The sequence below is a fragment of the Haplochromis burtoni genome, unplaced genomic scaffold, assembly GCF_018398535.1.
Source record: "Haplochromis burtoni strain Fernald_Lab_line unplaced genomic scaffold, NCSU_Asbu1 Contig_281, whole genome shotgun sequence".
Classification (NCBI taxonomy): domain Eukaryota; kingdom Metazoa; phylum Chordata; class Actinopteri; order Cichliformes; family Cichlidae; genus Haplochromis; species Haplochromis burtoni.
This window is the reverse complement of record NW_024582642.1, coordinates 262,199-279,140: the sequence shown is the minus strand read 5'-3', so window position 1 is coordinate 279,140 and position 16,942 is coordinate 262,199. Positions and strand designations below refer to the sequence as shown.

Sequence of the window (16,942 nt, the reverse complement as noted above, 5' to 3'; positions counted from 1 at the left end):
TCTGGTGCAAATTACTGACCTCTGTCATCATTTTAGGTGGGGGAACTTGCACAATCGGTGGCTGACTAAATACTTTTTTGCCCCACTGTACATGTGTCTCTGTATATAAACATACATAATTTGTAATTAAATGTATAATTATTTTTAAGTACTACTTAGAACATAATTTTTAAATAAATGATTACTTTTTGTGCAATTCAAATGAAAAGAATATGCTGCCTTCAAGGTTGTCCTGAAGCCAAAGTCCTCCTGTTGGAAGCTAGCTCCACCTGTAATCACAAAAGCTGAAACAAATTACAAATTTTGAAACTGTCAAATAGGCAGAATGGAGAAGACTCAACCCACTCTAGCCTGCCTGGCTTCCTCTCTTGCTCACTGTCTGTTGTTTTGGACGGCTGAATCCAGGCATGTAAATTCATCTACCCACACTATTTCTCCTCCTTACATGTTCACCTTTCTGTCGTCCTCTCATTTACATACATATATTCTGTCTTGTTTCTACTGAATTTTATTCGTCCTCTCTCCCAGAGCATACCACCACTCCTCCAGGCTCTTTTCCACCTGCTCCCTACCCTCATAATGATGTCTGTTACCTGTATAGTTCACAGAGACTCCTACCACACCTCATCAGTTAATCTGTCCTTTATCACTGCAGAAAAAAAGGGCTTAGAGCCAATCCCAGATGTAATCCAACCCCACTCTTCATACATATCCTGTATCACTATCACATGCCTCTCTGCTACTCCTGACTTCCTCATGTCATGTTCCTCTTTTGGCACCCAATCATATGCTTTCTCCTGTTCCACCAAGAGACAGTGAAATTTAATTTACTGCCGCAGATATTTCTTTGCTGATAGTAACCAAACTAATGTAAAGGAGTAAAGAAGGATGTTATAAAGGTTTTCGATTCTGAATTACATCGACAGTATCCGATTGTGTGTATGTGTGAAATCCGGTTAAAATTTAATTCCTGAACACTGTCAAATATAATCAGAGAATTAAATTCTGTTTTCATAATACAAACAAAGATTAAGTTTTATTTATACAAAATTGACTTTTCTTGTTTTGAAAACTTTCCTACCTCGCTAAGAGTCCTCTCTAGTCCAGTCAGTTCTTGGGTTGTAACTCAGATTATTCTCACTTCCTTGTTATAATTCAGGCTAATCTTGCTAAATCATCAGATTCCTCCCTGCTCTGCCTGACTGTCCCACCCACACTCTTTACTAATGTCACTACTGTCACCCAATTATAATGACAGGGACAGCTTCACCATTTTCATCCAGTTTGGAGTGGCTAACCAACAGCAATTATAATTATTAACGACATGGTAATGTATCATATTCATATTATTTCGCTAAAAGGATGTAAGCTGTGCAGTATATTTTAACAATACCTCATTAAGAATAATTTAACCTGGTTTTTAGCCTGAATAATTGAAACAAACTGGAAAACTTAAACGTAACTTTTGCTTTATCATGTCAAATGTCACCATTTGGTTACAGCACATAAATATTAGTTTTTGCAATATTTTTTCATGAATCCTGTTTCTTTTACTTTGTGAGTTATCAGCAAACTGAGATTTTAGTAAACTGGATCTGATACTACGGGCAGTTTTTGAGTGAAGAATACAGTGAGAACATTTTCAGTCCATTCAGTAATTCATTTTCCATTAAAGCTGCATTACATCGGCCGTTAACAAGAGATCGTAGTGCACCATTTTATAAATGTTAGTGTTGGTGTTAATGCTTGTGTGGAGAGAGACAGAAACACGCTTCTGTTTGCACATATGTAATGATCAGCTCTACGCAGAAGGCTGAAGTAAAGTTCAGCTAAATAATTATTACTATTACAGTAAAGTTAGTTGGACACTTAGCAGTTCCAGTGACTTTTCTGTTTCTGCCTCATCTTCAGCTGCCTGCTGCAGGTCTCTAAACTTCTTGCTGCTTTAATATCTAACCCATGACTTTATTAACATTTAAGGACAATGGAGTGATTTCTTTAGTAAGGGCAGCTTCATTCATATTCATATCACGAACTTTTTCCAACAGCCAATGGCTCATTTTAGCTACCTAGCTAAGGACATAAATTAGCCTTGAAAACACAGATTTCACTTACTGGGGAAAAAAAATGCCAGCTGGTTAGTCCAACTGTCAGTTTGAAACAGTCACTCTTTGCTTTTAGAAAGTAAATGGTGGACCTCCTCTCAGCGTTCCTACTCTCTCTGCAATTCACAGCAGACTGCACCTGCCAATCAAAGCTCCTGTGACTTGGGGTGGAGTCAGCTCTGTCTAATTCAACTACTTCTCCACCTCAGCTTTCTCTGCCAGAGCCCACTGAGAAAGTTCTGACATAACTTGAAACTTTCTCTGGTGAGGTGGAGAAAACAAACTGGGTTTTATAACTTTGTGTATGATGATCTTTGAATGGCTTTGCAAAGCTTGTGCCTCTGATTTTGTATGAGAGGCAGAGCGCTGCAGTGGGCACAGGCATTTATTAATTCCAATGAGATATCTCTCACTGGAATGAATAACTGTTTCAAATGAAGTGTTGAGCAGTGCTGCTCTTTAAAGTGTTTCATTTGACACTTGAGGAGCAGAGCAGGAGGATAGTGGCTGGAAATAGGGTGATTGTTATAAATGAACTCATCCCTACCTTGATTATTGATTCCTGTTGCGATCCATTGTAAAATATTAACTCCAGGCATTAGTCAACTCCAGGGTAGAGCAACGTTTTTTTGGATTCTAATCTAGCTAAGCAATTAGGCACACCCTTGGTTTCTCTCCCCGAGACTCTGAACGGCCAAGATCTCACCAACATCATACTTCACATCAAACCCATCTCACTTCATCTCTCAGGAAACCACTGTGAGTACATCACTATTTATTTTTGATTCCCCACACTTTCCTTTGGTTCAACAACATAACCCAGTCAAAGACTGGTGTAGAAAATCTTTAGCCACACCTGTTATCAGCAGCTCTCCTCTAAATATGTGTACTTGGTAACTAACTGGGTTTAACTTGGTAGCCTGGACACTAAATTAATGGGAGACCCCAAGGATCTTGTAACCTGTAAGAATCCCTTTGAGTGATCTTATAATATGCAGGTTTTTACTGTTACTCCTTCACAAGAGGTTAAAATAGGAATGTCCACAATTTAGACTTGTTGAATGCAGTATTGTTTTATTAGGCCATTTAGTAGGAGAAAAGCAAAAGCCAAATCAAAAATAATAAAATAATCAAAGCACTTGAATTCTCCATTCTCATTTGTTGTGGTCCTTGAGATGAGAGAGGTTGAGGAGAGAACAATCTATCCAGGCCTGAAGATGCACTTATCTCTGGTTCATGTTGATAATAATAGTCCAGTGGATTCAATCGAGCAAGAATACAGTGGAAATCCAAATCTTCTCAAAGTTATAATCCATAGAAAAACAGTAGAATTCTTTGGAAGTTGTAATCCAGCAGGAAGACAACAGAAATCCAAATCCTCTTGAATCTAACATGGCAAAAATAAGCAGAGAAATCTCAGTTAGCAGCTGATCCGTCTAACATCTCCCAGAGATGAGTAGAGATCTCTGAGCACTCCAGTCACCCATATATATGTATGTATATATATATATATATATATATTCCTGTTGTATTCTATTTATATTTTGTTCCTGCACAATTGGTGTGGAGCACCCGAAATTTCGTTGCACATGTTCAATGACAATAAAGGGTTACCTGTTCTATTCTATTTGATACAACACCTGCATTGTTTTATTTTCATCACTAGATGGTGCTGTGTACCAATCAAGTGTGTTATGGGAGCCCGGAATGGTTTAATGGAAAGTTACTAAAAATTAAATGAGGAATTTCAGTTTGAGTGCTCGGTGAAGCATAACCAGGACCCTGTGTAAGGCCTAAAAAACGGGCTTTATTGGCAATATGAGCACTATATTATACACAGTGAAACAGAAACCGCCCAAGTATATATAAGTATATAAGTAGTAGAAGGTCCTGTTTTAAAGTGTTCGTGTTTTTTTTGAACTGATAGGCAGGTGTGTACGTTACCTATTGTCTTTTTCACATGGACCCCTTTACCTTGATTTAACTATCATCTGCACAGTAGCAAGTATTCCCAGCTGCCGGAGAAATGTGAAGAAGAATTGTAGCTACATAGTTACATTCTCCTACTGATGTACTGACGCAAATACATGTCAAAGTAGTTTGCACACAGGAGGCATATCTGTTGGTTCGAGGTATTTTGTATTTGTAACCCTGCGTTTTAACATTAGTTCCACGTGATGGTACGTGTTCTCATGTGCTTATGAAGCAATAAAGCCCGAAACACCACACATTGGCTGTTTCTGTAGGAGTCTTTTTTTTCTTTGCCCTCCCAGCAGCAGGGGCTTCGGTCTTGACGTAGAGATCAGGTGACTGTAACTTCTCTGACGGCACCGTTATAAGGGAAGTTTGACAAGTTCGACTCAGTTTTCCTACTGATGCCAAACTTGGATTTTAACTTTGCCAAGTGGCGGGGAACGGGCCACCTTTTTTGTCTCTGTAACTTTCCAGGTAAGTAAAAGAAAGTTTGGCTTTAAAAAAAAAAACGCGTCCGAAGGAAAACGCTGTCCGCCTGTTGCTCTTAGAAATATTCGGATAAACTCCGGTGCGCTCTAGACCACATGCGCCTTGTCTTAGAAACTTTGAGTATCCCTTTCTCCAAGGTGAATGCTTTGTCAGCTTTTTTCGTTTTTGTAGAAATCAAACCTACAACCTGGTTTACATCTACAAGGAGCAATGGCTGATAAAAGCCAGATTTATTTATTTATTTGTGTGTTTTTACTATCTCGATTTTTAATTTATGTAGTGGGCCAATGACCTCTTTTCGATTTTAATTTAATGAAAGTTCTTTTTATATTTCAAATTCTCTGCCTCTCTTGTGGCATTTATTGCTTTGCTTAAAAGCCACTGAAGTCAGGAAACTCAGAGTTAGGGCTCACTCTCTTTTCCCTTGAACATTGTTTCTTTTCAATGAAAACCATAGTACTCTTAGTACTTTTGAGTGGTTTGCTGAGTAGGTCATTGTGTTGGAGTCTATTGTTCTGCTTTGTCTTGATCATTTCACTCAAACAAACTCATTCATGTGGAAAGTGGCGGGATGTGTTCCCTATCTAATACCAATGAAAGCTTAATTTACCTTAAACTCTTAGTAGCTCAAATTTTGCACTTCTTATATTTAAATATAAAGGCCAAACACTCCCAAACTAAAGTTAATTTTCACATTTCCAATTAATGTTCACAGAAATACATTGCATTGTGTATAACTTGTCAGCTAAGGAGATAGAACAGGTCATCTACTAATTTGAAGACTGGTGGTTCAACTCCTGGCTGCACTAGTCTGCGTGAGACATGTCCACTGGAGTGTGAATGTGTGTAATATTAGATAGAAAGCACCAGTGCATTTACCATTTACATGTATAAGTGAGATCACATGCAGTTACTTACTTACTACAGGCACCATGGGGATTAGGCTGCTGTTTCACACTTCCCCGCAAAAGTTGCCTTACAAACATATATCCAACGCTGCCATGGCTCTCTGAAGTAACATGTCTTAATGTGTGTGTATTATGTGTTACAAGCATGTGATTTATCATATGATAGTATAATTAACAGTACAGTCTACTTTTTGGTGTGCCTGCTGAAAACGATTCCGTGACGTCTTAAAATAGTATGACCTCTTTCAAAGGCGACATTAAACTGAATATACCAAATTATTTTGAGTACTGATGAGACATCAGACTTTGTATTATTCAGCGCAATTTAGTTTTTTGGATAGTTGTGGAAAAAATAACCCAAAATAAAGCTAATGGCAAGAATCTTAGGGATCTTTCCCAGAAACAGGGTTCCTGCTCCTAACTTTGATAACGGTTTGTGTAACACAGTTTGTACACTGCAACCACTTCAACATTGTTCTTTTTTCCCACTAGCTAATACTCCCTGAACATGGGTGACTGGAGTGCTCTGGGTCGTCTGCTGGACAAAGTTCAGGCTTACTCTACTGCTGGTGGGAAGGTCTGGCTGTCGGTGCTCTTCATATTCAGGATCCTGGTGCTCGGTACTGCAGTCGAATCGGCCTGGGGAGATGAGCAGTCAGCCTTCAAGTGTAACACCCAGCAGCCTGGGTGTGAAAATGTCTGTTACGATAAATCCTTCCCCATTTCCCACGTTCGCTTCTGGGTTCTCCAGATTATTTTTGTGTCGACACCTACACTTCTCTACCTGGCTCATGTCTTCTATCTGAACAGGAAAGAGCAGAAACTCAACAGAAAAGAAGAGGATCTCAAAGCTGTGCAAAATGACGGAGGTGACGTCGACATACCTTTAAAGAAAATTGAGATGAAAAAGCTAAAGTATGGTATTGAGGAACATGGCAAAGTCAAGATGAAAGGAGCCCTCCTTAGAACCTATATAGTGAGCATTTTTTTCAAGTCTATGTTTGAAGTGGGCTTCCTGGTTATTCAGTGGTACATATATGGGTTCAGTCTGAGTGCAGTCTACACCTGTGAGAGGAACCCATGTCCACACCGAGTGGACTGTTTCTTGTCTCGTCCCACAGAGAAGACCGTATTCATTATTTTCATGTTGGTGGTCTCACTGGTGTCATTGCTGCTCAATGTCATTGAACTTTTCTATGTGTTCTTTAAGAGGATCAAAGATCGTGTAAAAGGCAAACAACAACCCACACTCTACCCCAGCGGAGGCACCTTAAGCCCTACCCCTAAAGAACTCTCTACTACGAAGTATGCCTACTATAATGGCTGCTCATCCCCAACTGCCCCACTCTCACCAATGTCCCCCCCTGGCTACAAGCTTGCCACAGGGGAGCGGGGAACTGGCTCGTGCCGTAATTATAATAAGCAGGCCAACGAGCAGAACTGGGCTAACTACTCTACAGAACAGAACCGTCTTGGACAGACTGGTGGAGGAAGCACTATTTCAAACTCCCACGCACAAGCCTTTGATTTCCCAGATGATACCCACGAGCATAAGAAACTGTCTTCCTCAGCAGGACACGAGCTGCAGCCGATAGGGTTGATGGATGCCAGGCCTTGTAGCAGGGCCAGCAGCAGAATGAGCAGCCGAGCCAGGCCAGATGACCTGGATGTTTAAAACACGGTTTCGTCTCTTTCCACCTCTCTCTGGCTGACAGAATTTCTGGTTGAAGCCAGAAACATCAGGAAACACTTTATCACATAGGTTTATTTGAGAGGTGTGACTAATCTCAAGCACCGTCTTCAATATAGAGACTTTTAGTCAGTTCAAGAAACATTAAAACCATTATGTAATAATATCAAAGGTACAAGTATTTTCTGACTGAGTTTTACTTTTTAGTGCTTTTAACCCAGCCTCAAGAGAATATTGTAGCCACACGAATTGGGATTTGAAAGAGTATAACACAACCAACATTAATAATCTGTTCAAGAACACAGCCCCACAAGTTGACAGCTTTGGTTTTAATTTACTGATATTACATAAAAGATTTACTGTTTTTGTTTCTTTCAATGTTCCTCATGTTTTTCCAGTTGATGATGTCCTTTTTCATGAAATACGATAGTATGAAGCATTAGTAGCTTTGCAGCATTAATGTTTTGTAAAGTGGCTACTACACACTCAGTTTCATTTATGTTTAGTCGAGATCAGTGAACACTGTATTTGTCTGATAAACGACAGCGAGCCACAAATCTTCATACCTGTGCATCTAAATTTCCTAATGTTGTCAAGTGATATAAATGTCATGCAATAGAGAATTTGGGATAACAAGAACACACTGTTTAAAATTGAGTTTTGTAGTGCTGTTATGAAGTGTGGTACCACAACCAATCAGTGCAGTTTGGTTCAGTTTCTTTACTTTCATTCTCATTTTCATTCACCCAAAGATGTGTTGATTTCTTCTAATTTGTCAGTTGCCCTAGTCACAACACAAAGTTATTGCTCAATGCTGTTGTATAAATAACTTGGTTAATTCTTTAACAGTGACTAACAGTAAAGGGTTTATATGTTTTGTAAATTAATATTTATTGCCAGGATCTTTAGGAGAACTACCACTAAGACAGAAAATTGACTACTACTCAGTAAAGCAAACAAGTCCCCCACAAACTGTTTATTGCCGTTTATTATCAGGTAATATGTCAGATAATATTGTTTATTATCTGATAAACTTTGAATTTGTGTAGTGTAAGGTTTTAGTGCTTTTATCATGTTTTGAAGTGTGCACAGGGGTGGCAGGGATGATGGTAGCAAGCTGCTGTCACTCAGCAAAATATGTTTGTTCTATTAAGAAAGGCTTTATTACTGTCAGTCATTTGCTGAAATGTGTTCCTTTTTTTTAACCTATTGTGAGAAACAAAGACACTCGAATGATTTTCTGCATTTTACATATTCGATTTTTTTTGTTTTTCAAACTTAGTGTAGCTCAATTTAATTTGCTGCTTGAGAAGTAGATATTTAGGAATGTAAATCAAGCTAACTGTGTCGCAATCAAAATGTGAGTTTGTAGAAGACTGCTTATAGATGCGGACTAATATTTAGTCATTTCTAATAAAGATATGCCAGTGTAGCTCCACAACTACCAAACACTAAGATAAATCTCAATTTGAATGTCTTTTACTGCGATTTTGCTTCAATTGCCAGTTGGTCATTGTTTTGGAGTATTTGCATATGTAACTGATATTTTGGCTACAATAGGAGTTGCACTGAGACATGGGAGACTGAGAAGCATTATGATACACATAGTATGTGGTTTTCTGATGACATGATGAACATGTTACTAATTTATTTTATAACACAGACATTATTATAATCAATAACATCAGACTTTTAATCACCAAATATCTCGGTGAGGTACAGTAATGTTGTTCAATGACAGAAGAGAAGCAATAATTACTGCTTGCAAGTATTCAGACAATGCTCATGTGTGGGGTCCACTGCTGTAAAGTGTAAGTATATGACGGTAAAATAAAACGTTTTTAAATACTTCTTTAACCAATAAACATTTTTCTTTCTTAAGCAGTGATTGATTTTTATTTAATATGTGGCCATTATTAGCCATTGCTGTTGTTAGAACTAAACACCTGCCAATAAAGAACTGTTAAAGTACATTATGTCATCTATGTTAAGATGTTTTCAAAAATACTTATTTACCTCACATAAAATTTTTGGTGTTGATTAATGTTATGTTAGTCAAGGTTTATTCTACAAAAAATATTTTTCATCTTTAACATTTTTAGAACAGACATATTTCGACATGTTTAAAATAGAATAGAATAGAATAAAATAGAATAGCCCTTTATTGTACAACATGTCATTACAGTTTACTTTTATGGTAAGTTAGGTTTCAGTTTTTTCTATCTTTATTTTTTGCTTTACAAGCTTAAAGAGAAATAACACTTGCCAATTGCAAGTCCTGCATGTAGCTGGAGATGAGCAGGTCAATTGTCAGACAGTGTGACTAATTTATATTTTTGACAGCTCTTATTGCTAGAGCTGTCAAAAGGTTTGCCAAGTAAAATTAATATTTTTTCCTTAGCTACAGTTCTTGAATTATTATTTTTGAATAAAAAAATGTGCCCCGCCTCAGCTGACAGCTGAGATAGGCTCCAGCGCCCCCCGCGACCCTGAAAAGGATAAGCAGAAGCGAATGGATGGATGGATATATGCTTATGTTTTTTGTAGTTTGTTTCACTTGTTTGGTGAATTATATATTGCTAAAATGTATTACTATGCATAAAAATTTAACTCCTTGAATTATAGATCAAAATCTTCACTTCACATACATCTTGATTGTTTCATTTAAAATCCACTTTTGTGGTGTACAGAGGCAAGATTACAAAGAATGTGACATGTGACTTGCACTACCAAATATAAACAGACATACATTTTCAATTTTAAGATTAGATGTTTTATAACGTCACTGTGATGGCATTTGTAGAATAGTCTACACTTAATGCTTTCAACACTTTCTGATCACCTCTTAAACCAAGTCATAATCCAGATCCATGAGAGTTGTTAGGCTCCAGAGGTAGTTATTCTTAAAGGGTACCTTTGGTTTCTGACAAATTGAGTTAAATTTCATAATAGGAAGGACATGGCTCTTTTTCACATTTCTAACTTTCCCATTTAATCTTTCCACAGCACTAAATCAAACCACATGTGTGCAGAGAGCTAAGGTGCAGCTTGAAGACCACATGTGACTCAAGTTAAAAAGGCAAAGAAGTGTAAGTGTGTGTGTGTGTGTGTGTGTGTGTGTGTGTGTGTGTGTGTGTCTTGTGATGGGGTCAGTGGTATGCTGAACTTTTTATTCTTTCCTTTAGCCTTCTGAGCCAGAACCATTTTTCTTCACTTTTGACAAAATGTACAGATTTTTACCTGAACTGAGCAAAATCTGAGCATTCCTCTGCTACAGCCAATTCTGTCTCACCTGAAAATCTGTCACATGGCTACTTTCATCTAGTACTACTTCAGAACAGCAGATTAAAACAGTCTGTGTTGCTCAAAGAAGAATAACCTCCTTGTGTATTGCTGGTAAAAACTCCAGTGCAACAGAGCCACAGCCAAACATTCAAACACTGAAAAAAAACTCTCTGAATCACTTTTATTAAATTTAGGGAACAACTACAAGTTATGCAGAAAATCAGATACCAGACACTTAATGCCCAACGTCCATGTGCACAACACCATCAGTCAGCATGCCTTCTTTAACTAAACTCCACCTCTGGTTTTTACTGGTTTTAGATTTTCCTTTTCCAAAGCTTCTTTTATTTTTTCCAATTCCAGTTTCTTCAAAAAAAGTCACAAAACAAAACTCCAGGGCTTTACGATGGTAAGTCCTCAGTGTCCTTGAGGAAGAAGCAATATCTAAAGCCTCACACAACACATTTAATTATTATTAAAATACTTTTACAATGTACTTTCACACATTCTTTTAAGACTTTATTCCCAACACCTATTTTATAATTCTGAGCAGTTGTTTAACAGATAGTCTTGAGTATACTTATCTAAAAAACTTTCACTGGGTGCCTCCACAAAATTTCTCACAGTCTTGTCTGTAGGTTACACCTTAAAAAAACACACGCACATCAAAGTTAACAAAAAGACTAATGGAATAATAGTGGTCCACTCTCAGTTTTAACATCAGAGAGAATGTTTGCTGGAACGCTTTGGAAAAAGTGCTTGTGTGAATGAGGCATGTAAGTGCTTAGGTAAAGTAGAAAAGTGCTGTTTAAGAACTAGTCTCACTACAAATGGCAAACGCCCAACTCCCATAATACAACAACATTATTCTATAAGGTTCATTATGTAATAGAAGGAAATCCCCGAAATAATATATTATGCTCTAAAAAAATCACTTTCTCTATCACCAGTCCATCAATCCTGCCTCAGAAATTAGCAAATAACAGCAAATCACACAGTCAGTTTCAACAAATCTAACACCAGCATACTTAAAATTTATTGTCAAATTATTAGACAGGCCTTCAGGAGTTATAAACAACCCATAGCCACAACAGAGAATGCAGTGCACTTAATCGTAATCATATCTGTTCAGATACTCATGTTGCCACTTTATTAGATACTCAGCTTGGTACATGTGTTGTTGCTTTATTACAGACACCGATGATGACCTCCTTCAGCTTGTCCGTGGAAACACCGGTTCCCATGTGTTCCCATGCCAGCAGAGAGATATAGTCCTTACAGCATGTCCTGGGTCTGCCCTGAGTCCTCCTCCTCACCTCACCCAGGAGGCGCCCAGGAGACATCCTTGACAGATGCCTAAACCACCTCAACTGGCTCCTTTCGATGTGGAGGAGCAGCAACTCTGCTCTGAGCCCCTCCTGGGTGACTGGACTCCTCACCTTGTTTCTAAGGGAGAGGCCAGCCACCCTTTGGAGGAGGCTCATTTCCACCGCTTGTATCTGCGATCTTGTTCTTTCAGTCACGGCCCACACCTTGTGACCACAGGTGAGGGTGGGGATGTAAATTGACTGGAAAATGAAGAGCTCTCACACTCAGCTCTCTCTTCACCACGACGGACCGGTGCAGCGTCTGCATCACTGTGGCCACAGCCCCAATCCATCTATTGATCTATTGATCTTCTGCTCCCTTCTCCCGTCACTAGTGAACAAGAACCCGAGATAATTAATCTCCTCCATTTAAAGCAGGAACTCGTCCTTGACCTGGAATGGGCACTCCATCCGTTTGCGGCTGAGGACGATGGAGGTGCTGATTCTCATTCCGACCACTTCACACTTGGCTGCAAACTGTTCCAGTGTGAGCTGGAGGCCATCACTAGATGAAGCCAATAGAACCACATCATCTACAAAAAGCAGAGTTGAGATTCTGAGACCACCCAAGTGAAAGCCTTCCACAACTTGGCTACTCCTAAATTCCGTCCATAAAAATTCTAAACAAAATCGGGAACAAATGGCAGCCTTGACCTAGTTCATCACCCACTGAAAATGAATCTGACTAATTGCAGGGTATGCGGACCAAGCTCTTGCAAAGGTTGTATATGGTTTGAATTGCCCGTAGCAAGGGCCCAGACGCCCTATACTCCTGAAGCACCTCTCACAGGACACTCTGAGGCACACGGTCACATGCCTTATACATGTCCAAAACACATGTCGACTGGTTTGGCAAACTCCTATGCACCTTCAAGTAGCCTTGAAAGGATAAAGAGCTGATCCAGTGTTCCATGACCAGGACGAAAACTGCATTGTTCCTCCTGTATCCGAGGTTCGACTCACAGATGCACTCTCCTTTCCAGCACTCTGCTATAGACCTTCCCAGGGAGACTGAGGAGTGTGTTCCCCCATAGTTGGAACACACCCCCAAGTCCCCCTTTAAGATAGGAGCCACCACCCCGGTCTGCCAATCCAGAGGCACTGCCTCTGATCTCAACACAACATTGTAGAGTTGTGTCAACCAAGACATTCCTACAACATCTATCCAATTGCCTCAGTGACCTCACCCCAAGAATTAGGTGAGTCATCCCCCTTGTCCCCAGACCCTGCTTCCACCACGGAAGATGTGCCAGTGGGATTAAGGAGGTCCTCAGTCGAAGTCAGCAGCGCTCCACCTGCACTATACACAGTACAGGTAGAACGCCACTTCCCCCCCCAAGTTGCCCGACGGTTTGCCAAAATGTCTTTGAGGCAGTCTGAAAGTCTTTTTCCTTGGCCTCTCTAAACTCCTTTCACTCTCAAGTTTTGGCCTTAGCCACTGTCCGATCCGCATTCCACTTGGCCTGTCAGTACCTGTCATTCTTCAGCCTACTGGCTTCCTTCACCTCTGGTGTCCACCATTTGTTTCGGGGGTTACCACCACGACAGGCCGCACCACAGTGCAGATGTTCAGATGTTCCTCGGCCTGGAGCACATTCTCTTGTGACAATCTCTCCAACATGTGCAGGTTTGCTCTCAGGTCCAAGAGGCACTGAATTTCATTTTTAGCTGGGCTTGGAGCTTTCTTCCAGTTTCCTTTAATTAGGTCCAACATCCGCTGTGACTTCCGGCTGAACGGTCACTCGGTGGGCGAAAATCCCATGGTGGCCTGAGGAACCTCCCACACTGCAAACAACGTAGGATCTAATTAGCAGTTCCAATTGCGTTCGTCTATGTTAATTAACGTACGAATTATGAATTTTAAAGTCTTATTCAGCTGCTCCAGCAACCCTTCAGTCTGAGGGTGGTAGTCACTGGTCTAAAAAGATTTAATGCCCAGTAATTTGTACATTTCTTTTAGTGTGTGAAACCTGAACAATGTCCCCTGGTCAAATCAGTATCTCTTTTTCATCACAAAATTGCTCTAGTGGGAAATTTCCTTTAGAGTAAATTGCTAGAGGTGGCAGGGCCTCGCAAGAAGGCCCTGCTGTCTCCTCCACAGAGTCAAGGTTGGACAACCTCGTCTCCCCACTGAGTGCAACACAGACACTACACTGCACAATTGGTCACAAAAACATCCCCACATATTACCCCAACAGGTTATGAAATCCCAGCCAGTCTGTCCCCAGAATTAATGTGTCAGGTGCGAGCTAACTGCTGCCTTGACTCTATATATTCTACCCTTATATTTTATTTATATTTTATAGCGACACTATGGGACATTTGTGTATGTCCCAAGGCACACACCTGACCTCCACCCACTCTGCCTCCAACAATGCCCCTGCCCGAACAAGGGTTTGGTGGACCAGGGTCTGTGTGCAGTCCAAGTCCAACATAGTCACCATGACAGTCGGATAGCCACCCCGCTCATGTGTGCTTTTCTTTATATTGGACATACACCTTGCCTGGAAGTGTCCGGTTATTTTGCACAGATTTGGCATTTCCAGCAGGGTTAAGCCCATTTAATCCCTTTCTAATGAACCAGGACTCAATACCAAAAATGCCAGAGTAGCAGTCAGAAGTGACCTCTGTTGCACATCCTAGCTGACACCTGGCCCCTTGCTCAGTGAGCCAGCAGGTTAGGTTACCCTCACATTTGTGACACACATTGTGACACACATATTACTCCAAGCTAAACACATGCAACTATTTATTCCAGCATGTATTTATTTCATAACTTATTTAAAATGTACATTTGAACTAAGGGGATTCTGTAGTTTTGGGGATGTGGGGAATTCCCGTTGTTTAGACATCACCACACGCACACCTTGCCTAGACATTAAGTCACGTTCTAAAATTCAAGAACAGTGCTACATGTTGCCAACAGTTCCATATTTTCTCTTTCTGTACTCTCCTCCTTTTCAGCTCACCTCATCATAAACTCATCATATTATGTGTCATGATTTACTTTTGTTTGCTTTGACAAGGTCTGCGGTATTTCCACAAACTGCAGATTGGCTGTTTGTGGAGCTGAAATAGCTCTGCACATTCCTTCACTTGTGATCAGCCCTTATTTTCAACTGAATCGTGGATTTATGAGCCATGGCTCATGAAGAGAAGCTTTATGAGCTACACAACGTGCTTCTGAAAGAGAAGCTCCATGGCTTCTCTTTCAAGTTTTGGGTTGTGGGGTGCCAGGGAGAAGGTCTCTTGCACAGTCACAGTTCATGTGGAGGGAGAGAGAAAGTCAGATTCTTACAAAAACTTCAGCAAGATCATGATAGATGGGGAAGGTTCAAAACTAGGTGCCACGATCTGGGGATAATCAAGGTGTGTTCAATATATGGCAGCGTGAACGTGTATTGGTGATTTTATAGTTATATAAAATGGTGATGGGTATAGTTACCCAAGAGCAGAAGCAAGATGGGGTTTGTATTATGGTTGGTTGTAGCAAGATTTTAGGAAAAAGATGTAAGAGGGATGTTAAGACCATTCAGGCTCAATGTTCTCAGTCTCCCTCAGAATGCTGTCAAAGCTCTGTCAAAAGTGGGGGTTGAAGATCTTGCAGATGGGGGCTTCTGCCAGACATTTATTGTTGGACCAATCAGTGATTATGTTTTTGAAGCAAGGGGTGTGCAAGGACAACAGGTGTGGGGGGCATCAAAAATGAACAGAGTTAAGTACTCACAATGGTTACCCAAGAGCAGAAGCAGAAGAAGACTTGTTTTGTATTATGGTTGGTTGTAGCAAGATCTTAGGAAAAAGATGTAAGAGGGATGTTAAGCTCTTAAGGCAGATTTATATGCAAAACGTTTTGTTTTTCCCCAGAATCATTAAAAGCACATAGAAGAATAGAGTAATTTTCAATTCCTGAGTTGCAGGACTCATTAGCTGAGGTAGGGAAGATTCATTCTTGAGTTTACCCCCCCAGGGTCCCTACTTTGACTGACAGGCTTGGGAAATGCTGAGGTTCTTGGTGGTGTTCATTAAGTCTCACACAAATAGAAGCAAGTTGATAAAAGGTACCAGGCAAATCTTTCGAAACCAAATTGCTTTTCATTTTGCCCTATACTGGGATATTTAGTTTAGTTTAGTTTAGTAATTTAGTTTAGTTAGTTACTGTTCTTAATGTCTTGGAGCAACTGTGACCACATAATTTCCTATGGGATTAGTAAAGTATTCTGATCTTATTTTGATATCCGAACTGTGGCCTAGTTCCATAGAAGTGGGGCTTAAAAGCTTAGAAGGGTGGCTGTTGCTCAGGAGGTAGAGCAGGTCATCTACTGATTGGAAGGTTAGTAGTTTGATCCCTGGCTCCCCCAGTCTGCATGTTAAGTAAGCAAACATAAAGCGTAGTAATTGTGTGAATGAGCAAATGTGCCATGTTGTATAAAACACTTTGAGTGCTCTGGGAGAGTAGAAAAGCGCTGTATAAGATGTTTACCAAAGCTAAAGAATCTGCATCCCTTTCTACTTTTAAAGACCCTAGGAATCTCAAGTAAGCTTGCAGTCTGAGAGCAAACTGCTCTATTGGAATGATATGATAGCTCTTTAAGATAAGATGGGGCCTGATTATTAAGACCTTGTGAGGAGAAAGATTTTAAATTCAATTCTTGTTTTAACCCTCTCAGGCCCGAATTAAGTTTTTTGTTGCTAATGCACAACCAAGTCCTGCAGTGGTACTTCTGAGTAAAAAAAACCTCATAAAATATGTATGTGGCGTAATCAGGTTGTTAGGTCTTAACTGTTGCAAATCTGCAACGTCTGCCTGGAGAGGGTTAACAGGGAGGCATAAAGAAGGAGGCATGAAGAAAAGCTAATATGGATGTAATAACTTTATTGTAAATGAACCTAAAAAGCAGACTCAATATCACGATGCAAGTTTATATATATATATATATATATATATATATATATACAGTGGGGCAAAAAAGTATTTAGTCAACCACTGATTGTGCAAGTTCCCCCACTTAAAATGATGACAGAGGTCAGTAATTTGCACCAGAGGTACACTTCAACTGTGAGAGGAAGAATGTGAAAAAAAAATCCATGAATTCACATGGTAGGATTTGTAAAGAATTTATT

General features: G+C 39.9%; 2 protein-coding genes across 4 annotated transcripts in view; one reads left to right on the top strand and one right to left on the bottom strand.

Annotated features, from left to right (window-relative positions):
• LOC102302893 (gap junction Cx32.2 protein) overlaps positions 1 to 1,141 on the bottom strand; it is a 5,085-nt gene extending 3,944 nt beyond the window's left edge. The window contains exons 1-2 of one of the 3 annotated variants that reach the window (XM_005940615.2): positions 1,082 to 1,141; positions 186 to 269 (exon numbers count right to left, since the gene is read on the bottom strand). The gene's annotated coding sequence lies outside the window, so the exon portion shown is untranslated. Of the gene's footprint in view, positions 1 to 185 lie in introns of all 3 variants that reach the window. The other 2 variants (XM_005940616.2, XM_042227790.1) reach the window with 2 other exon arrangements.
• Positions 1,142 to 4,411: 3,270 nt separating this feature from the next.
• gja1b (gap junction protein alpha 1b) lies at positions 4,412 to 9,047 on the top strand. Its single transcript, XM_005940618.3, has 2 exons — positions 4,412 to 4,553; positions 5,969 to 9,047. Exon 2 carries the CDS (start codon positions 5,985 to 5,987, stop codon positions 7,149 to 7,151), a length of 1,167 nt encoding a protein of 388 aa, XP_005940680.1. The 5' UTR covers positions 4,412 to 4,553; positions 5,969 to 5,984; the 3' UTR covers positions 7,152 to 9,047.
• Positions 9,048 to 16,942: the final 7,895 nt, after the last annotated feature.

Coding starts and splice junctions, on each gene's coding strand:
- gja1b (XM_005940618.3), top strand. CDS start 5,985: ATGGGTGACTGGAGTGCTCTGGGTCGTCTGCTGGACAAAGTTCAGGCT.